Below are 23,720 nucleotides of genomic sequence, written 5' to 3' on the forward strand. Positions count from 1 at the left end.
TTTTGATGATGTTTGGTTAGTTTTCCAAGGCTGTTCCCTTCAGCCTCAAATCAGATTTACAACACTGTGCGTCTGTGTATGTATGTAAATGTAAGGAATCTGAAAAACATTATCACAGGAGTTTCCAGTACTCATGGGAGGGTGAGAGACTGATGTTTTTCCAGGACCACTATTTGCCATGATGACTCTCACTTATACAAACACACACACAAGGTGAGAGCCCTGAGAGCCGTGCTGTGGCAACTGGTAATCACATCCAGTTATTTAAAAGGCCATTGGCAGCCTTCACAAATGGGCTCTCTCTTAATGGATTTTTTTTCTGGAAACACCACTTATTCACAACAACCCTCTGCAAACACAAAACCAACACAAGCCACATAACAAAAAACACATAGACATCACACAGATTCAAGACAGTTGAACCAAAAAGAAAGTCGTCAGTAATATAGGAATAATAATGTAGGATAAATTGACAGATTAGAGCTATGCAGAGAAAACTAAACAACAAAATTCCACACAGAGAGCTTTGTGCAACAAAAATGAGTAAATGTGAATGTATGAAACTTATGGGGAGGCTTTGGGACAAACACAGTTTCTCAGAGATTTATATTCATTGATGAGACATTCAGGCTGTAATGGAATAATATTCCTCCATCTTAAGAATGATGACAGATAAGCTGTGGCTCATTTTGGATACAAGAAAGATGTTTTTGTTCCCTTTTATGTGGTAAATGATGTCAACCTTCTCTTGGAGGAGACAACAATGGCTTCTGAAACTGTCATCTGTGATAAATCCAAGTGCTGTGAAACACAGCATTAAGGAGCTGGGGAGTGTGGGCAGCACCACGCGTGTAAATTACATCTGAACAGTCAGGCGCTTTTTTATAGAACTCCAAATTAAGCTAACCAGATCGCCAAGTGCCTTTTAATGTGACTGTTGAATTTGAGCCATAGTATTAAAACTTAATAGATTAGCTGAAAAGAAAGAGTCGGCGTAATCAGGGCGTTTTGAAGAGCCAAATATTCAGATTGTAATCGACTAATTTTTTACAATAGACAGTGTCAGCAGCACTTTGAAGGTAGAATTCAGTCCATTTACGGGTTTTAAGTTCTTGGGAGTTCTTTTATCTAAAATCCAAATAAAGCTTTGAGGAGACGCAACCAGTAAAGTCTTGTTTTTCTGACCTCCCTCCCCAGCTCCAGGCTGCAGAGAGGCTGATGGAGTACCTGATCACACTGGGGAGCAGCAGCATGTCAAAGTCCTTTCTCATCCGTCACATCCTGGCTCAGATCAGCGCTCTGGCCGATCGGCTCTGGCAGGCCTTCCAGGTAAACGCCCCCGCAGCTTCACGACACCTGCTCCTGCACCGCCATCCCTCTCTTCTTCTACTGCTGATGTCTTTCTGATTGCTCTGCCTCATGATGAGCTGCAATTGTGTGCTCCCTGTTTGTTTGCGTGTCTTGTATGCGCCTCATATAAACAGTTGTTAGTGTGCCTCCCATGTGGAGATCGGTCAGTCTCTTTCTGTTTGTTTCTCCCCCCCACGGACTCTCTTTCTTTCCATCTCCTGCTCTATTGAACATTTTGTTCAGCCTTTGTGTGAAAAGTTCTGCTGCAAACGTTTTATGCCTATTGACTTGCTGATGAACAAACATAATCATTACTTTCCTCCCTGCACGTGTATCTGGCCAAATTTCTCAGAGCTCGCCTCAGCTGCAGAGCTGCATTCAGCCAACAGGGAGTTGTTCACAAATGGAAACATGAAGGGGGGGGCCGAGGAAAAGAATACGCATGATTTCCACCTTTCGTCCCCACTTATATGCGCCTGCTTCTTTTTCTCTTCCTCCCTGTGAGACCCTCTAGATTTCAGCAAAGTAAAAAGAGGATTTTTATCAATCCTGTTTTTTGAAGTCAGAGAGAGAAATAGCCTGAACTCACTGCTCACAGGAGATATGTCAACAACAACACACAACAGCTCTGTCCTGTTGTGGAGTTGTTGTTTTCGACAAAACTGCAAAAAATTGTATTTTGCAGGAATCTGAAGGGGAGCACCATCCTCTTCCTCTGAGCATTCGAGGAGGCCTTAAACTGAAAACTCTGAGCTGAAATTAAACAGTGTGAAGCAAAAACCGTCATTAATGTGCAAATATCCGTCAGTGTGTCCGTGGAGTCTGCCTCTGCCACCCCCACCGTTTTATTTTTCTCTTTATTCTTCCAATGCTGTGAAGAAGGAAGAAGGATAGACGGAAAGATGGAACTGCTGGACTGGCATTTGCTTGTAGCTCCACATCTGCAGCTCTTCACAACTCATTCTCTCGGAGGGGGAGTGAGGTCACTGGGGAAGAGCTCTGTGGCTCCCATTATGTTAAATCCATACAGGAGACTACATCTGTATTTCCATTAATATTTTATGAACTGCTGAGACACAGAGGGAATCATAATAAGTGTAATAAGTGAGGTTATGGGTTAGAGCATTTAGACTTAATGCACACACATGGAGAGGAATAAATGGAAATCCAATATCCTCTGTTTTCCGCTCATCTGTTCTCTCAGTGTAGCGAATAAAAATGGCCGCCACATTCACAGGAGTGTCCAGATCACCGCCTGGACCACAACTGGACCGTTCTGGTTCTGTAAACCGCCTCTCTCCACTTCAGCGGACAGATTCAGTCAGAGAGTAGCTCGGTGACATAGTGGAGCATTTAGAAGCTAAGGAAACAGTCATTTTCTTTGGGTGGTGGTGGAGACCAAAGACAGAGCTAAAAGAGACTTAACTGATACATGTCAGTCGATCCAACTGATGGATGTGTGAATTAGTTTGCTAACTAGCGAATCAACTGAAACTGAATATGGATAATATTTCACGCTATGAGAGAGGGTGTGGTTACTGTGTGACTGACAGACACACGAGGGCCTGACAGATAGATGATCAAGATGGAGTCCAGATCAGATCGAGCCCTCACACATGATTTCATTTTCATTTGGTTCAAATCAAATGAAAGAAAATCTTTTTTTTTTAAGCTTCAGAAAAAGCATGTTTGGCCTTTTTATTGGTTTAGCTGAGCAGACCTGCCTACAGCTGCCCTGCAGCACACCATTGTTATAACTTCACTCTGAACATTGTTATTCCTCCTGAAACGCATTGATCACAGCCACCGACGCAGGACATTAGTCAATACGGACTACAAATGTACAAAGAACATGAATCTTTCAGAAGCTGTAGTTTGCTTTGAGGACTCACTCAGGGCTGAGTCACTTCAAAAACCTGCATTTTAATGGTTTCCATTCAGCTTTTTCAAAACGGTGTGTTTGAATAAAGACCAGGAACGCCTCAGACCTGAACCTTGATCAACCCTGACCTGAACCTAGATTGGCAGGAAAATGAATGACGCTGAACTGATGGAAACCACAGGGACTAAAACACCTTTCGATTTTCATGAAGTTTGCGGTTTGCTGTCTGTAACGTACACCCCCAGCTGGTATGTGTGGTTTCTACGAGATCAAACCACATGATCATTTATTTATGTCACCTCAGAGTTAGTATGGAAAACTTCCTGTGGCATTTTAGATCTTCAACATCTTACTATACACAGTAATTATTGGGATAATGAATTTACTTTCTTTTAGAGACATTGTTTTATGAAATCAGTTGTGAATAAACTAAAGTCCCAGATAGGTGTGTTCGTGTTCAGGAGATGTGCTTCTCTCTGAAGAGATGACTTTTCAGGAGCTTTTTGAAGACAGGGACATCTGAAGGAGCATCAGGGACTTGAAGACCAGAGTCCTGCTGCATCCTGGATGCTGTATCGCCATCAGACCTGCCAGAAGAGCATTTCAACTGTCGGGGTGAGAAATTACAGAGACGTGAACCAGCAGCTGTGTAGAGCGTGATGTTCCCGAGAAAGGAGATTGCAGGTTAATTGGTCGCCAAGCATGACACCCAGCTTCTTTCTGGGATGACGAGCAGTCCAGATTTAGACGTGTTTTTTTTTTTTTTTTTTTTTTGGTCGTCGTCTCCTCAAGGTGGCTTATGTAAGTTATAATTTCAGCATCGGCTCTTGACATTAAAAAGTTGTCAGTTTGAAATCTATTAGCTCTACACCCACTTTACCGGCTACTCTGAGGTCAAAGCTAATACTGAGATTCAGATACTCAAATTTTCATTTAAAGGTTTAAATATTGATTCTTAAATAGATCTTCACCTGCACCCCCATCAGCTCTACCAGGCAGGTGCTGTGCTTTGTATTTTTAGCATCTGCCAGTCAGTGTCATGTGTGGGAGTTTAGACTCTGTTGACCTTCCTGCTGCAAACAGAATCATATGTTCAACGGGTTCGACTCTCTGGCCTTGTGTACATCCGTGACCGTATGTGATCAGTCTGAATACAATCAACGCCTAGACCCAAATATAATTATCTACTTTTCTAGCATTTCTTGTCTCTGTGAGGATGAATGCACTTATTTTTATTTATTTATTTATTTTTTTACTTAAATATTACTTTTGTGTTCAGGTGTTAATGTGATTTTGTACTTTGTGTTAACTCCCTTGGAAACAAGATGGTACAGAACCATTTGTGGATTAAATTAGCCTGTTGTTTGCTGAGATCACCGAATGATACAGACCATATTACAGATCAGATGATTAAGAGGTTAATCAATAATGAAATTGGCTGTTAGCTTTCAGCAGTGAGTCCTGTCATGCTGTTCTGCACCATGAGCTGCCTTTAATGTTAGTATTCTGTTCCCACATGGTAGTAATGGGTTGTAAAACTCTGGGGTCATGAGCAGACCACCTGTCACCGCAGCGAGCAGCTGACAGGCCTTTTCCAGCTGCTGCCTGAGAAAGCAGATCGTTCCCATCTGTCAGGACTCGGCGCTGACTCAGGCCTCGGTCCTGCAAAGGTTGGGAGGATGAGCGCTGATGGCTGAAGGGCGCTGAGCCGCAGCCGTGCATCGATATAATAATCCCTGCTGTCATTTGCATCATTGTGGAGCGAGACCTCAAAGGGCTCCCCGGGCCCCAAGGTCCACCTGCTGTTGATGTTAAAACCTCAGTGGCAAATCTGAACCTGTGAATTTGTGATTGATGACGACACAACTAGACTTTTTTTATTGCATTTTTTGCCTTTTATTGTTTTACAGAACATTGTGTAGAGAACGGAAATGGGGTGGGGGGAATAAGACAGGCAAGTAAAGAAGGAATCAAGCCTGTGACTCACCAGCTCAGCATTGATAAATTCATATAAAGGAAGCTGTAGAAGCAGATCATTGAAGCATCTCACCTAAATGGAAAATGTACTGACTGATGTACAGTTCTACTGAAGCAGTGCGGCCTTTAATATAATATGTACATTTTCGTTTTAAGTACTCTTACTTTAGGCTGATAAGTTTCAGAGCTGCCACAGGCGTCTCCCAGAGCACAAGCGTTTTGGCTTCACTGTTTCAAGGACACGGTGGCAGCGAGACATCCGTGAGCATGCTATCAGGAGCAGGACGATGGAGGTTGCTGTTCCAATCTGACATGCATCCTCAGAGATGCCGCAGTCCGCTGCCTCTGTCCTTGGAGCACTGCAGCATACAGATCAGCTGTGCCATCTGGGAGCCCTGTTGTTCAGTCACGGTGGTGGTGGGGGTGTGACAGTCAGGCCGCAGCCCCTCAGGACAAAGCCACCGTGAAACCTGGGAATAGGAATGAACCTGCAGGCAGAATAAATGCCACTCTGATGTGAAGATGGCGCTCAGTCGTCGCTTTATTTTCTCTACTGTAAGAGTCGAGATGTATGGCTCACAGGAAAGGTTAAAGCAGGAAGCAGTTTATTAATATGCATCCATCATGCAACAAATTTGCATATTTACAGCAGATTTTAATTTATACTTGGCAAGTGTGAATATGTTAAAAAAAACAAAAAAAAAAAACAAAACTGAAGAAGAAACTGGCTGGATTAGTTCTGAGAACGTGCTCATGTGTTCATAGCAGCTGTGAAATCACTCCAATGGCCTACAAGTTTGTTTGGAGAAGATCATTCAGGTGAAACTAGAGCACCACGCCCTTCGGAGGGGGAATTTAAAGACGGTTTGCATCACCAGGCTGTCGCTTCTGTGAAATGTGGCCCCGTTCCACAGTGGGCGGTTCCTTTCGTGGTGCAAATCCCAGAATTCATTGCACACAGGTGATGAACGGCCCCTGAACTGGGACACAGATTATGTGCTATCAGCTCGTCCTCTGATACTGCTGATTAACTCCACTCATGTTCTAACGTCTCTAAGTGATGAACGAAGTTTGACCAAGGATTAATCTTTGTGCTGATTTCCCCTCGTTTCGAAACATTATTTTAACTTCTCTTTCAGGGTCACATTCGTATCATCTCGATGGATGTGAGTTGAATAGTTATTCTCCTCTTTCTGCTTCTTTAGTTGCTAAACGCACCACTGTGTCTGTCTGCTGTTGGCTGAACACTGACTGAACTGAATTTATTCTATTACTGCAGATTCAAATTAAAGAATGAATGAAACCTTCAAATTCTTTGACTCTCCAGACACTCATCCATAATATGGCATTAACTAGCAGTTGTTTTCATTATTGATAAATCTACAGATTTCTGTCCTGAGCAGCAACGTCCTGCCTGAGGGACACTGTGACTTCTGAAATGAATCATTTAATCAGCCTTTTATCTTTAGTGCGATTATTCAGAGATAATATTTTGAACTTTGATGTGGATCCATGCTTATTTTACGATAATGTTGGAAATTAAACATCTGTCTAGTTGAACAAATAATGCCTCTGTGACTCTTCATTGACTGTGTACAGATCTGTGGTTGACGTTCCACTTTAGCTCTATTTGCTGTCTGATCCCATGATACTTGTGTTTGTTATTGTCTCATTAGAATGATCAAACGTGTTTCGGAGCCAGCCGCCGTCTGGGAATATTGCCCTTAATGATATTAAGTTTGGCTCTGGGATATTAGATCTGGCTTTGGGGTGATGAATTGCTGTTCAGACATGCTGCGTTCAGTGGTGGTGGCGAAGCCAGAGGAAATGAGCATCGCAGCTGATGCCTCTAAAGGCCAGTGCCAGCTCAATTTGCACTCTTGGGCTTTGCAGCCCTCAGTGAATATTTTTGTTCAGTGCATCCCCATAAAATATCCGAAGGGGGCTTCACATATTTGTATTCTTACATTTCTCATTTCTCGAAATGGATTTTTATGGAACTGCTTTTTACCATGTGTGGTATTTGGAAGGCCTAAAGGACATGTGAGATGAGCTCCTGTGCACATGGATGACATTTCCAAGAAACTGGCTTCATGTGGCTTTAAGCTCATTTGCTCTGGTTCTCATGGCAGCATGAAGACTCACCAACTGTCGTCACAGAGAGAAAGAAACGCAAGATAAATCGAAATCTCTTCTTCTGCACTTACTGGGAAACGTGGGTCTGTTTTTAAAAACTATAATTACATCACAGCCGAGGGGAACAAAGTGTGATAGAGATATCAGATGACTTCTTCTAGAGGAGTGTTGTTGTGGAGAGAAATCATACCATGAGCACAGAAAAACATTTTAGAGTGAGATCTGTGATTGGAGGATAAAAAAGGAATGAAGTGAGGCAGTTTTACTGCCTCATGAAGAGTAACAGCAAATATTTTAAGGCTAGTTTTCATTAGCGTATAATCAACACAGTAAACAACATTTATAATCCCAAATGCAGAAAAACTAGACAGAATGACTCAACTGTTGTAAAGTATTTATATTTTTATGGACAATTAATGACACTTTGTCGACAGAAAACTGGCATGCAAATATTTCAATTGTTGAATTGACTCGTTTCTGTCAGTTTTTAGAGCAGAATATTTTCTGGTTTGGTTGAAAACTGCTGTCAGTGTGAATGCCAGCTCTGTGGCAAAAAGTTTCTTTGACATTTTAAGAAAATTTTCTGAAATGTGTCTGACTTTCAGAGCAAGTGATTGAAGAATTTCAGACCACTGCTGAAATAAAGGCCGATCCATCTCAGGCCCCAAAGCACAATCTGTGAGAAGCAGACTTTAGCTGAGCACTCCAGAGATCTCCGTGGAGAGTTTAACTTTGTCCCACGTCAGAAAACCATCTGCAGTGAGTCTTTTCAACAAAGCCTCACGAATGGAGGATTTTATTTACATTGAAACTGACATCTACACGTGATGTACAAGGCGTTTTGTGTGTGCTAAACTGTAAGGCCAAACAAGAACAAATGCTTAACACAAGTATGTTTATTTGTGTGCTCATATATTTGGCAAAGTCGTACAGTTCAGTCCTGTTATGAGTTGTAATTTGAGCACAGCTGCAGTTCAGGCAGTAGTTCTGCTGTGAGAATTACAACCAACCAACTGTTTCGGCTCAAGTTTCTACAAAGAGCTTTGTCAGTTCTTCCGCTTTGTTTTGTCCTCACTCATTACCTCTGCTCGATACCTTGGCGGATAGAAAACCAATAACATACCTTTGCAGGAAAAACAAATGGCGTTAAGAAAATCCTGGTTTTCTTCCGGTGGTACGGCTTTGTATGAATGCCGGCGTGTTGAGTCGAGTCAGCAGTAAAGTGAAAAGAGATTTGTCTGTGCTGATACAGGAAGAGCAGCGTAAACTAAGCAACCGGGCGTCCCATTCAGGCGCTGATGGGGAGGAAATAGACTGAATCTGCCGGTGAGGTTCATTTCAGCTCTCAGTCCTGCTCCAGTGGAAAAGGTGCAGATTATATTTTCTCTGAGCATTATGAGCATTTGCTGTTAATATCTAGATTAATTTTAAGGAACCACAACATTATCAAAGAGTTTTACGGTTCTGTTCAGACGTTTCCAGCACTTGGTTTAGAAAAGAGATAGATCCTGGTCTAGTTCAGTAAATAGGCATGAAGTGCTTATTAACAGTCTACTATAAACTCTTTATAGATTTATATGGAGGGGCAAACTGGAAAAAGGAAGAACTGAGCCGAGATGTTTTTGTTTTGGAGTCGGAGTTACAGGTCGGATTCGAACTGCAGTCTTTACGGTTCTTCTCCGGCCAACTGTAATAAAACCATTGTCCTGCAGAGAAACCCTCCATCTACTGTGGACTGTAACGTCTGTGCAGCAGAGAACTGAAGGACGTAAAAGCTGTTCAGAGAGCGTCCCCATCCTCATCACGCTTACATTTCTCAGGTGATTTTTTTTTTTTTTTTTTTTTTTTTGCAGAAAGTCTGGCAGCATCTGCAGTGATGGCTTAATTAATTGGCATTCTTTGGCTCTCCGGATGCCCGTTGTCTTCGTCTCTATCTGTCATCTTTCTCTCTCAGAGCTCGTCCGTCTCAGCGTTCATTAAAATAATCCCCTGCATCCTCTACTCTACCGTTCTACTTAATCTTAAGTGTCACATGTATTTGGATAGATTGAGGAATGCATCACAGAGCAATTCAGCTATATTCGGGAGATATATACTCTTATCATCATTCCCCTCGAGTTCCATGATGAATCTCTGTCTGCAGACAAGACGTCAGGCACTGAGAATATAATCTTTTTTTCGTGCATCTGATATTTTTAATGGGCAGAATATTTATTTAATGCCTTCTCCAGATGAACATACGCGATCTATAAGTGATCCTGTACAACTTGAGTAATGGCCACTGGCATAGTGCTAATGACTTTGGCATTTGAAGGTTGAGCAACAATCTATTTGACCTACAAATAAGTTAAGAATGAACTAATGTCACTCTGAGCTGTGTAAACACAGTAAACATCTACATCACGTTTTCATCAGAGTGCCTAAACTTTGGCTGGACAAAATGTAAAATTAATTGAGCCACTATTTAGACAAATTTGCCTCGTTGCCAAGTACATTAAAGGAACAGGAATTTAGCCCAGAATTTATGCAGAATTGCCAAAACCGCCTGCACCCAACTCTATAACTGTGACTAAGCAGATATGAGAACCGTCCATAAGTTTGGACCGAAAACCAACTGATGAGTTTGACTTTGTCAACTTTAGCAAAAGATTTCAAGTCAACGTCGTCTTTCTGATCCTTTGGTGATCAGCTCAATAAAATCAATGACTTGGCTTTATTTGAATGAGTACAACTAACTGCATCTTAGGGGGGGTGGACGTGATCATTTATTTATCTGCCTTTTGCTGCTGGAAACATCTCGAAATGGATCGCTCCACCATGTTTCTACAATTCCCCAGAACAGATGAACCAAATCCAGACTCTGGAGAGGACCTTTTACCACCACAGATTCTCCAGCACACTAGGATCTCAGCACTTTATCTTGTGTTCATGCAGGGAGACATTTTCTTTTCGCAGTTGGGTTGAGAATGTATCCTGGACTATTCTGTTAAGCCCCACTAGCCATTACAAATATGTACTTCAAACCCTTGGCGTCTCTGCGTGCAGCTGCACAGCGGTCACGGTCCGTTACCTCTCTGAACAAATGCCTCGATGGCAGACTCGCTCTCGGCCCCGCGAGTCCATCCACCATCCAGCCTGCCGCACATGTGACAGATTTGACGAACGATCAGATTAAGGGGAGAGGGGTAGAGAAAAAGTCGGACAATTAGCCGAGGATCAAAGCCGTCCTCTGTCCTGACTCTCATTAGAGCTCGAACCAGGAAGGAGAACGAGACCGGTTGATCAAAGTCACTTTACAAACTAAACCTGCCAGCTTCTGTGGAGTTTCTGTCAAACTCACATGCTTCAAGTCAAGGATAAATGCACCAACACACCACAGACAGACAGAAGAGGTTTTTAACATTCCCTCTATGCAGTTTGGGGAATGACTTGTGTCCTCCACAGTCTATGATTTTAGTATCTCTAAAATAGAAAATGTATTGTTTTGATCTTCAGACGTTGGTTCCATCATCACCAAATGTCTCACTGCTCATTTTGTTGACATAGTTTTCTTGTTTTTAGCAGCTTCACATATTACTGATAGGCATGAAAACAAACTATCAAAATAAGACCCAAGTTGTTACAGGAGCTATGGACAGATTATGGAAAGTGAAGGGCTCGAGTCGTCCTGTCAAACGTTAACATCTCTTATCAGCTCCAGGTTTTTTTTTTTAACTCTCCAAGTGACTGAACACTGGTAAAAATGGTGGTTTGGTCTCTTGGGGAAACTGCTGCTGTCATATTAGCCATCTCAAGCTGACATATATGGCAAAACAGACCTCCAGTCTACTGTCACGACCTTCAGAGGCCATTTAACAAAAAGAAAACAATCATCCAAACTGGTGGATCTTTCCTGGTTTGCCGATGGTGAGATAAGAAAACAAGTAGATACCATACTTCTTTTTATGTGTGCATGAAGCAGACGGACCGGTGTTCATCCACCTCCCCGGGGCAGTCCAGATGTCAAGATATGAGCTCATAGAACGCCGGCTTGGATGAGATTGTATCGATTTTCTGTCGGCTGAATGGGAGGATGGCAAGCGAACATCCTTGAAGAGGATGGTTGTTTGGGGGAGTGAGCGAGGGGAGGGGGGGTTAAAACACTGCAAGAGGATGCTTCTCCAAGACAGCAGCTAAAAGAGAAGAAAGGAAAAAATCAATTCCTAGTAGTAGTTGTGGGCTGATGGGTGGAGAAGGCCCTGTGTGATCGTGTTGCACGGAAGCTTGAAGGAACACCAGAAATCGTTTACATCTAAAAAGGCTCACAGCCTGGATTCACACACCGAGCCTTAAAACCAGCCGTCAGAACTTCTGTGACTTTGTGATGTCACAACTTTAAACCTTATTTATTTCTTTTTACCTTAAATCTACTCTGTTTTGATTTTTGGCCTGCAGAAAACAGTCAGCCAATCAGAGGAGAGGCTCAGAGTCTCTCTCACCTGATTGGCTGACCTTTCCGAGCGCTGATGAGAAGCTTGTGAGAATTTAGTTTTTTAAAACCACAAGGATATCTTTCTTTGGTTGGAGTAAAGTCAAATACAGGACCAAATATACTGTTTAATTAAATTAAAGCCATTACTTGTTTATCATATCACTACAGCTAACTTGGAAGTGAAACTGGAAATAAAGAAATTATCCAGTCTTTTTCTTAATTATATGCCTCAGTTATAATGTTATGAAAGGAAATATTATTTTGTCAGTATTATTATTGCTGTTTTTATTAGAGCCGATAATCATTTTTCTTTATACGTCACTAAAATAGTTTTTGCAGCAGACACAAACTAAAAAAAGGAAATTGAAATAAACCAGAAAAAGAAAGAGTCACCTTGATCAGCTGAATGTTGTGTTGTGGGATGAATTCTGACGTTTGGCGCTGACTTGGATCTGAAAATGGAAATGATATCGGATTGGCCCGAGCTGCTGCCCGTTCACATTGTGACGCGGCGGCGGTGGCAGCTCTGTCATCAGTGTTGTGGAGAGGAGGCTGAAGCGTCTCGCTGTGCTCACCCTGTGAGCTCTCTTTTCCACTCTGGTGACAAATCAATCTCTGGCCTTGATCAGTAAATTACTGCCCTTCACACTCCCAGCCGAGCACAGCTTCATTATGTACTCTTTGTCGGCTTCTGCCTCTCTTTCCGCTTTCACTGCATCACTCGTTCTGTTGCTCTTCCCGTCCATCTTTCATTTTCTCCTCCATTCTTCTCCCCGCCACTTATTTTTTGTCCCTTTCCCTTGTTTTCCACTCATTCTTGTGCTTGGTTCTCTTGCCATTTTTAACATTCATTCCTGTTTATGGAGCTTTTTTTATAGATATGAATGCAAATAAGAAAAGAGCAACAACAAACGTATTGATGTAAATAACTCATTTTGACAGAATTATAAACAGAACATTGATGACTGAAAGATAATTAGCTGAATTTCAGCTATGAAAGCCTTTTTCATGCACGAGTTTTTAAAGTGCCTCCCACAGCAGATGATGATCGATCATGTGAGCAGACTGCAGGACTGTCAGTCCCACAAAAAATAAAAAGACAAACTCAAGAAGCCGAATTATAAATTGAAGCTTGAAATTGCTTGGAGATAACAAGAATTTTTAAATGCCAGCTGGAACTTTAGTACAATGGAATTTCATTTAGCGTAATTTTCTGACCTTTTCATAAATAAATTAAGAAAACAAACCGATTTTGAAAATGTGTTTTTATTGGAGTCCCAATATTTAGTTCTTTTTTTATTTTATTTTTTTTTCAGTCAAATGTGAATAAAACTGAAATCACACCCATAACCAGTTATTAAAATTGGATTGTTGTCTCTTTAGTTTATTATTTTGGCTTTACTGAACAAAGAGCATTTCAGCAGCTCAGCGTTTGGTGGAGGCCAAACACAGAGGTAAAAGAAAATATAGTAAATAATTAATTTTCCTTCGGGCATTAATTAAGTCATCTGTCTGGATACAACGGCAAAATCAATTTAAACGTTTGAATTATAATTTGTGAATTTTGTGTTAACAGCTTGTTGCAGCTTGTTATAGATCAGTTGTTCTTTTATAATTTAATTTGTCATCATTATTAATTAGACCAGTGAATATGGCGACCTCATTTTGTTAGCAGTTTGTGTCTGAATGAGGCCCGAGTCAGCTACAGTCTTTAGTACGGAGATCATTTTTTTTACATCAGTGTTGAAAATATCCGGTCAGCAGTGATAAAAAACCAAAGCTGACTTTGACCAAACGTTGAGCCAAAATCGAGACAGAGCAGAACGACTCCGTTTTCATGCCAACAGGAAGTCTCAAGGAAAACAGCTGAAAGTGAAAATAGTTGTTAGTTAAAATTCTTTCCATGTGTCCTTTTGTCGGCATCTTGTTTCTTTCCTTTTATCTGTCTGGTGTTCTCTTCCACTCAAGAAACTTTCAATCTCTCCTCCAGGCCGACAGTTGCAGGCCTTCGAGTTCCCCTCGGTTCAGTCTGAACATTAACGAGCTGCAGGTCTAATCAAATGGACAATTAAATCCTGTTGAGGGCTCAGCTTTATTATCTCAGGGCAGCCGCTGCTGTCTGGGCTGAGCTGCTTCGGGCTCTCTGGCTGCATACTGATCCAGAACTTTTCTCTCTTACGCCATCAAGTTCACCGCCAAGATCTGGATTACTTTGGCGTCACCATTTCCATATATATCAAGGAGCCCCTCCCCAAACCGATGAAATACCCAGCTGCTGATTATTTCCTGTTAAGCTGCCCGGGTAGAGATGCATCACTTCTCATCTGTCGGTCTGCGAGGAGGACCGTTTCCGTGGTGATGGCTGAGTGTGATTGACTTTGTCGTGCTGTAAGAAGTGAACCTTTCGACCCCGCTTGTTGTTTCACACCAGATTCTGTCAGACTCCGAAGCAGCTGTTGGTTCTGCCTCATTTAGCGCCCCACAAATGCATCATCTTTAATCATTCATATGTGTGCAACAAGCTCTCTGACTTGTTTTTCAGAATTTGGAGCAAATGGCTTGAAGTGTCAAGTCAAATTCATCCACTTGCGAGTTGCATGGTTTTCATCAGCGGCTGCAGTTTAAAGGTGGATCTGTTGACATGCAGGGCCAAGATGCTGAACTTTCACGGAGAGCTGCTGGTTCTTTTTATCGCCAGTTGATATTTCAAAAATGCTAAATATAATTTTCCAAAAACTGAGGTGCCATCATTGGATGAGAGATCTGCACTTCACTAATAAGTCTGCCAAAGAAAATAAGACATTTGACATTTAAAAGTAGAAACAACAAATGTTTCTAATTATGACAGCTGTTAATGAATTAATTGAGTTTAAGACTGAATCTCAGACAAATTTCCGCATATTAACATACTATAAATGTTGTAGACCTTTATGATTGCATTTGTATCTCAGTAAAGTTGTTAATATTTCTATATTTATCGATTCTGTTTTAGTTTCAGTTCTTATTGTTATCCTTGTTTTGGTTTTCTTTCTGATTACACCTTCCCCCGTGCTTCCTCTTTTATGCTGTTGTCACTCTAAATGTCTTCATTAATGGCGTTTAATCTTAATTTTATGCCAGTTAGTGTCGTCAGTCTACATTTGTGCCCATCGGTGCTGAAAAGTCCAAAACGATTATAAAATGATGACTGAAAACTGGAGCTGAGCTGAGAGTTCTGACCCCATGGTGGATCACCAAATTAGGCACAGTTCATCCTGAGGGGACCAAGATGAATGTCAGTCTAATAATTATTAAGACATAATTCAGCTGCTCACATTGTCAGGTACCATTAACTTCTGAGTTTTATTGACTTTGCCTCCACTTACTCTTGTTTTAACACTGATTTTGGTCTCCACCAACATCTTAGTTGGTGCTTCTAATCCGACTGATCAAGTAAAGTCAGCAGTAATTTTTACAATCAACTAAACACAAAGAACATCTTTATTTCTGGAAAACTGTTTCTAATTATCACCCTTTCAGAACCTCAATCTTCTGCAGATATTCAAAGTTACTCCACAGTGTTTTTGAGTGTTATTTTTGAGTGAGTGTCTATGAAGTGTTTTTTTTTTTTTTTTTTGACTCTTTGGGTTTGGCTGGGAAGTGAGAAGCCACCCTGGAACTGGTGTGGAGGGAGAGCGGAGTTTATCTGGATTATTAAAAGGCAGCAGCAGATCCTGTCAGTCAGCCTGCGGCCCTGCGGATCCCCTGAGGAGCGCTAACGAGCCAACAAAACAACTCATCAGCCCGTCCTGCTGTTTTCATCCTCTCACTTAGAGCCCGGCTCTGGCCGGCATACATGCAGACGGGCCTGATGTTCTTCAAGGCTGTTTGTCATGTTCTGTTTTTTTTTTTTTAGTCTCAGATCGCTCCCTCCAACTCTTAGGAGCGTCATATCTCAAAGGTCAAAGTCATTGCGACTTAAACAGTAATAAATACTTTAATTTATTCATCATATTGATTGAATGGAAACTTCCATGCTCCTTCAGTGATTCTCACTTTTACTGTCTCTGTGTGAAAACTGTCTGGTCGTACAGTATCATCCCACAATGCTTTGCTCATTGAATGTCTGTAAAAGAGGGTCCAGGGTCTCAGGGGATTTAGTCTTGAACCCAGAGTCATCCACTGATTAGTCAGTTGTGTGGCTGAGGTCTCTCTTCCCACAAAGAAGCAGGCTGAGATCTGCTGATTTTTGTTCTGCTCATGCTTGATGAGTCTGTCAGTCAGCATTGTGTTTCTCTTTCCCTTCATGCCAGGAACGTTGATTTCCAGCGGCACAGAAGTGGAACAGAAAAGACGGAGATAAAATAAGAATCCAGCAGATATTATTCCGCATGTCAAAGCCTCCAATGAGCCTCACTTCTCCAACAAAGCTGTAACAGTCGATCTCAAATTCACGTCAGCATTAATGTTATAAAAACGAAGTACGTCTTTGTCTCCAGTGTTGTTGAAGATCTTGGACCTTATTGTAACACAGTTCGATCTTGGGGTAGAAAAATGAGCTTTTGGCCGAGGAGATTGAATAATCTCTTATCTGTATGCGTTAGAATTGACGCAGGATGGCATTATGGGAAAATTATTCACATAAGCTCCACAGAGTTCCAGACATGTCAAAACGTTTTAGAATCTAACAGAGGAAAAAGTGATTCCTTGTTTTCAATCCATTGATTTGCATGAATTCCAGATAAACCCATAAATCAACCTACAGCAAGTGATATTGGATTGTTGCAGACTATTTGTATTTACATAATATTCAGTCAGAGAATAACAGAAAGGTGAAGTGAAAGGTTGAGATAAGGAGTCACTACATGTCCACATTAGTTGGTCAGTCTCAGTCCTGTTTGGTCTCCACCACCTTCCATCTGCTTGTTTAGCTTCTAAATGCTGCACTTTGCACACCAGCTGCTCTCTGACCGAGTCAGTTTTACAGCTTTTTCTGAGAAAAACCAGCTCCAACTGGGCCAAAAAAGAAAAATGCTTCCAGATTTGAACCCAGATGGTGAAACTGGCACCAGAAACTGAGTTGAAAGATGCTCAAATAAAAAAACTCTCACAATAATAACAATTAATCCTTTAAAACGGTCACACTTGCACAGTGTAAATTGATAGTTATTTAAAAATGAGTAGAGAGGGAAATACTCAGTAATCCTCAGTTATATTAAAACATTCATATTATTTATTAAGCTGCGCCCCCTCCCTGGAGAATATTTATCCCCCTCTGTGTTTTTCAGACGCTCCATCACAACTCCAACTAGATTTTAGTTCCACTTATTGATTCCGCTGACAATTGAATCCTGTCCGGTCGCTTCTTAAATCCTGGTCAACGCGGGTTCTTGACAGATTTCCGATTGAAGTAGAACAGCTTGGGCTCCCTCTTCCTGACCTCGGTGACATAAACCACCTCTACCTCCTGAGCAGAAGGGATGGTGTCACCGTCAGATGCACGTTAAAGGCAAATAATCGCATATACACCAAACAAATAAGCGTAATTCAGAGCCAGCTGAACCGCAGAAGGTTGAATTGGAACAAATAAATTCTTTTTTGCTGTCTCAGTGTCGAACTGTGTGTCACTGACATGATTTATCTATAAGTTTTAAACTAATTACTGAATTAGAAGTGTTGAAATTTATTTAATGTAAAACAGACTTTTTGCTGATTTGTCATCTTTTGTTTTTTTGTTTGTTTTGTTTTATTTATGAAGCTAACGATGAATCGATTTATCAGCTGAAAGTTTTATAAATTCATTAGTTTGTAACATCCTTTCACTCTACATCACTGCAGCACGTTTGTGTGTTTGTGTTTTTGTGCGCTGCTTCGGTTGTTTTCTGGTGTAAATCATTGAATATGAATTAAAGCCTGAGCTGTAAATAGGATATTCTCCGTTCAGTCAGTGACGCTGTTTCAAAAAGGACTTCCTTTCATGGCATTCAAAAATGCCATGATTCATTTTAAACACTTTCAGTGTTTCACTCCGACTCGTTCTCATTTCATTTCACTTCATGTTTTTATAAATTCACCCGTTCTTTGCGGCCAAGCCAAGAAATCCCCGAGAATGAGTCTGAACCCAGAATCCAGACCTCAGGTCCTCATTTTCATGTTGCAGCAGACAGCATGAATATCTCAGATCTCTTGGTGCTGTTTCTTTACGTATAACTGCAAGCTTCACGGTTTAAAAACAGATTGTTGGATTCTTTTATTGCACTCAAAGTGATGGACGGGCTCCAGACAGTTACACAAGGCTGAGTTGTATAACGTTTTTATGAATTATCCTGGAACACAGAACAGTAAATCAGAAGGTCAGTTTGGGCTAAAGGAGACCTGAGAATTACAGATTGGGTCTTTAACTGTGTTGATGTGAAGATTAATTACAAAGCCGAGCTTTCACCTTCAGCCAAGTTTCTGCTCGTCAGCTGTGAAGACGTTTTTTTGTAAACATGAATAAAACTTCACGTTTCATCGATGCATTTATTTCCTGTGCCAACGGACAAACGGCTCACATGTCAAAATAAAAGCTGTCACATATATGATGGTATAATTAATCTGATAGGGCAGCCGTGTTTATCTTATTTACACATCCAGCTACGTGAGCCCATGCTTTATATTTATTCTTGTCTTAGCTCTGTGTTTGGTCTCCACCTCCACCCAAAGGAAACAGATGGCTCTCCAGCTGCTGTCTGAGAGAGTCGCAGGTCTTTGTGGGGGCGATGCTGCTTTTAGCCATCAGCTAAGAGACTTTAACTTTGCTGCAGCAGAGTGAAGTGCTTAGCAGCCCAGTTCTGATTGGGGGCTGAGTGCTGTTTGTTTGTTTGTTTTGTGTGTTTGTGCGAGGTTAGAGGGCTGTTGTCGTCACCTTCTGTCAGCTCTTGGAGGGTTTTAGCTCGGAGGAATACCTGACGGCCATCTGGTTGCTGTTTTTCTTCCTGACTTCTCACAGACACTCAAACGTTTACAGAGACACTGAGAAACAGGTTGGAAGGACTCCAGGCGCTTCTCTGGATTTGAATAATTGAAATTAGGTTTTCAGTGTCTTCTTTGTGTTGACTGTGTCTTTGTGTGTGTGTGTCTACTGGAAGCAATCACAAAAACAATCTCTGTCGTTGTAGTTTGGGTAGTTTTTCATCTATCAGTCCGTTACTCCCTGAGGGCTTGTTGAATATTAATTTACCTTCTCAGCAGCTTTTTTTATTTTTGTTGTTTATATCTCTCCTGAATTATATTCCTCTGTGTGGAAACAGAAGTATCAAAGAGGCCACGTAGCTCAAGGACTTTCCTGATGACATCTACGGTTCTGACAGATCCAACGTTCGACAGGTTGGATGTGTCATCACAGAAGGTTTAAAAAAAAAAAAAAAAGGGAGGTGAACTGAGCTGACGGAGGCTTTTAATGGCACCTCCTGAAACATGGCCCAGTTCTCGGGAGAAGACCGGCCCACCTCTGGCAGTCCTGCAGGCCTGAGGCTGATGATGTTGACATTTTCCCTTCTGTAAATATGCTGCACACTTTTTGGTTCTGTACTTTATTGTACTCTGTTCTGCCGGGGCAGGAGAACTCCGGGCTGGACACGTTTCCTGTGGACCAGTATCAGAACTCGTGCCACCTGTTCTGGATTGTGGAGAAGCTCCTGCAGAAGTCAAAGGTGGAGGTGGACTCGGAGCAGGCGGGCTTCCTGAGTCACTTGCTGCACCGCGTCTTTCTGTTGTCGGAGGAATTTCCCTTGTTTTCCATCTGCATGTGGCGGATAGCAGGTCTCCTCACCTCCTCAGACAAATCAGAAGCAGGAAGTCCACGTCCAGAGGTCTGTGAAGGTGGTCTGAGACAGCAGAAGTAGCTACAGACCACCATCTTGGGAACGAATTCAGTTCGGTGATACGTCTCCTGGTGTTTTACTCTCTTCAACAAATCCCATGAAAATGTGGATTAAATGCTGAAAATAGTCCCCAGCCATTTTGTTTGGTTACAAAACTAAATTATGAAACCTTCTTTAAGAAGACGGCCTAACAGAACCCTAACCCCTTCAAAAATATAAAGATCTAAGCTGTAAACCTTTTGGATGGTGATAACAAACTGAGACTGAAACTGAGATTTTTAAGGGGACCGAAAGAATCTACTAGATTTGTTCATCTTTTTAAGCTCGCAGGAAACTATTGTCCACATTAATATCTGCTCAATACAGAATCTTTTTAATGAAGGCTTCAGGGGATTGTATTATTTTAGATTTTGGACGTGCCAGCAGGAAAATGTGTTGTCTGTGCTACTGCCTAACAACAGAGCGGGAAAAATAAATCCTGACATTTACTTCTGGTTGTTTATTCATTCCAAAATTACATTTCATGAATAGAGTAATAACAGTTTTACATTTTTAGTGGTGAGAGTTTCTTAGTTGACAAAAAACAAGAATCCCCAAAGTTTTACTGCTTCTCTGCTGGACTGAAATACAAAAAGCCTGTTTTTATATATATATATTAAAAAAAATAAAAATAATGAACGAAAATTAATCAGGGGTTTAATATTCTTCACCGTGATTACAGCTGCTCCTTCTGGATTTTTAGTTTTCATGCAGTTATTAAAGCGTGGAAAGGAAGTAAATTTTTAATTTTACACAATTTCTACAGCAAAAAGTTCCCATTGTGTGATTTTAAGTGTAACAAACACAGAATCCGTGTGTTGTTGTTAAGCAGCTTATGTTCAGTTATTATTTGTTACCGTTCTTCTACACTACATTTGGTACAAAAGTAACACCCCCCATAGACAGGACGTTATTTCCTGTAGAATCAGTACTAGCCCGAGTCCGGCCCAGACGTGGAAGTTTCCTTTTAGCCATCAGGAGCTGCTCAGCTCATGAGCCTGAGTGGTTTGATTCTGTTTCAGTATTTTTAATCGGCTCGTTTCTCTGATGTGGTTTTGGCAGCCCGACCGTTGGAGGACACGGGCCCACATCTCCAGAGGTTGTACAGTTCCCTCCTCTGAACGGATTCTGTCTGCATCTGTTTCCGAAGAGTCTTTCATCATTCCTTCGTCTCTGCACCATCAGCAGGGACGTTCTCCGCCCCGGCTGTTTATTTGCTTTCTGAAACGAGGCCTCGGGCGTGAACGCAGCTACGTCACTGATGACCGAAGGCTCCCGGCTGATAGTCATCGCTCCCATTGTGTCTGCTCCGGGTTCCTGCCCCTCTCCGTCTGCCATCGGCTCATCTTTCATATCCTGTCGACAGCAGAGCGGGGGATAGGTGCTGCTTTAAAAAATAAAAATGTGCTCTGCTCCTACGTGCTCCGGCGGTTAATGGGCCTCGGTGGAGGAGTGAATCTGTCTTATGAAAGGAGAGATTGACGGGTCGGACCACACCGGGAAACCTCACAGAGTCTCTTTACACAGACTATAAAAAAGATGCTTCATCAGAGGAGGACAGGAACTTTTGGCTCATTAAAAATGATGAACACTGAGGGTGTGAGCAGGGGAGGATTATTTATTATGGTACAAGGAAACAAAACATTTATTAATCCATCTATTCTTATTCCTCCAGTTCAACTGTTGTCCAACAACTATTCTACTGGTAGTCCTCCATTCAGTCTTTGATTCTAATTCATGTCTGGGTTTGATATTCATCCAGTTAAACTATCAAACAGTCCAGATTAAAAAAATATCAAGATGGCTGATCAGGGTTAACACTTCAGACGCTTCAGTGATGGGACCTTTAAGCTGCAGATGTTTGTGTTTTTCAAATCTTATGGAAGTTGCTCCAAGTCATCCTAATGTGTCTCCTAAACCCAGATTGTGATCCTCATGGTCTCAACATCCCAGTCATCACTTCTTCTATTTATTGTGTCACTGAGTCTTATTAATAAGTGAAACAGGAAATGACACCGTTGTCCAGTCATGTGACTGAGGCTGGAGAAGACGTGGGACCTTTAAAAACCAGGAGACCTGTTCTCTCAGCCTCTCCCTGCTGCTCGTGGTCTCCAAACCTTTACAGGAATGTCTGTGACTCAAGGACAAAGAAAACAGAAGAGTGACTGCAGGCCATTTTTATTGGAACACAGGTTCCATAAATTTCAGTCTGTGCTCTCTTATATTTCTTTTCTAATATAAGACCAAAGATGAGAACTTTAATCTTCCACGCAGGACGAAGATCAGCACACAATCAGGAGCTGATTGAACAGCAGCCGGCCGAGTGTCGGACTGCGTGGTGTCTGATTGTGCTCATTTTGTTCGGGTCGGGTTTGGCGGTTAGTTGAGTGTTTGGTATTTTTGTCTCAGACCGATTATTTCTGAGCGTATCGTCCCAGAAAAACTCTCCAGAGAAGACTCTTACCAACCAATTTGTTACAGCAAATGTTGTGATTTTATTCCATTTCTATTGATGCAATCCAAACGTGTTGTTGAAAGCTGAAATCCTCGACACTGGTGACTTCTCTTTGTGCGTTTTATTCATTTGTCTCCACTTAATTTGCCATTTTTTTAGTAACTCTAACTTTGTGTTGCCTAAACAGGAAAATCTCTGTTTTATTACAGTGATTTGTGTTGACTGCTTTTTGAAACTCCTTCCAAAACTATGTGTAAACATCGGCTTGATTTTTACGTGTGTTATTAAAATGGAGAATAAAAAAAATGATCAAATGAGACTTTCATCTAACAGCTAGCATATTTATGGAGACAGATAATCGGTGATTTTCTTCTTTTAATGTGTAACAAAAAATATTAGAAAACACCAGCAGCCTAATCGTTTCGTGGTATTTGAGAGTGACGGACTGAAGATCGCAGGTATAAAACTCCAGATGTATTCTCTTGCAGTAGCAGTTTTAAAGAAGAGGAGATAAAAGCTTCAGAAATCCCGTCGGTCATAAAAACTGGAGCTACGATGAAGTAAAAGTCTGAAATGAGGTGAAGGAATGTAAATCTGTGAAGCTGTAAAGTGTCTCAGTGTGCAAAGTCTGCAGGAGCCGAGAACAGATTGTGTAAATAATACTTCACTTAGCAGATCTGCGTTCCGCCATCAGACGGGGATGACTCATGAGCTCTTTGTCTCCCTAAATCTGAAAACCCTGATTGATAGCAAAATTAATTTTCCATATGCTCCATCTGCCCGTACAGATCAAAGCCATTCAGAGGGGCTGAAGTTTTATGACTAAGAATAGAAAAACATTTCTTTTTCTGGAGTTTTTGTATTTCCAGTTCAACAAGAGTCTGAGAGAGAGAGCGACAACAAAACGCACAAGGTGAAGGTCGACGAAATCCCCCCGAGCAGGAAGAGAAGACTAAACCTCTGTTTTATGTGCGAGGATGATTTTTGAGCCATTTGAGCTGATAGAGATAAATTCTCCTCCGCTGATGCGAGAACAACTTGAACTTTGATGCTCGTGCAGATGTTCCAGATCAGCGGCCTCGTTTGACAGATGTTTCAGAAAACAGCCGTAATGGAAACTAATGATTTCATTTTCAGCACGGAAATGAAATACCTAAAAAAAAAAAAACGGATAAATGTTTTTTTTCTTCAGGAGAAAACAGAACAGGAACGTTGTTCTGTCGTTAATTGGCGTCTGTGAAGGTCGGCGATGTCGGCTGAGTGTTCCTGCTTTTTGTTTTTCTGAGGGAATCTGGAGTCACTTCCCTGTTTCCTCCTCCTCAGATTCATGCCAGCGATCATAATCAGATTTAGAAAACTGTAAATTGAGAACGACTTCTGCTCGTTCATCTTCATTTCAGCGGTTTTAGCGTCGTCGGGGGATGACAGCATTATTTTCGCTCCAGCAGCATTCGGTTGACCCACTAATTCTCTGGAAACACACCGAGGAGGGAAAGACGGCGTCCATTAATCTCTCTCAGGAACTCCAGCTCTGCAGAGTGGAGTCGGGATTCGTGCTGAAGATCA

General features: G+C 41.6%; 1 protein-coding gene across 1 annotated transcript in view; it reads left to right on the forward strand.

The window, feature by feature from the left end:
• Positions 1–19,681, forward strand: part of mei4 (meiosis-specific, MEI4 homolog (S. cerevisiae)) — a 32,583-nt gene extending 12,902 nt beyond the window's left edge. The window contains exons 4-5 of the mRNA XM_029497064.1: positions 1,198–1,329; positions 19,397–19,681. Coding sequence (XP_029352924.1) covers positions 1,198–1,329; positions 19,397–19,681 — 417 coding nt within the window. The remainder of the gene's footprint in view (positions 1–1,197; positions 1,330–19,396) is intronic.
• Positions 19,682–23,720: the final 4,039 nt, after the last annotated feature.

Source organism: Echeneis naucrates, chromosome 24 (assembly GCF_900963305.1).
Source record: "Echeneis naucrates chromosome 24, fEcheNa1.1, whole genome shotgun sequence".
Taxonomy (NCBI): domain Eukaryota; kingdom Metazoa; phylum Chordata; class Actinopteri; order Carangiformes; family Echeneidae; genus Echeneis; species Echeneis naucrates.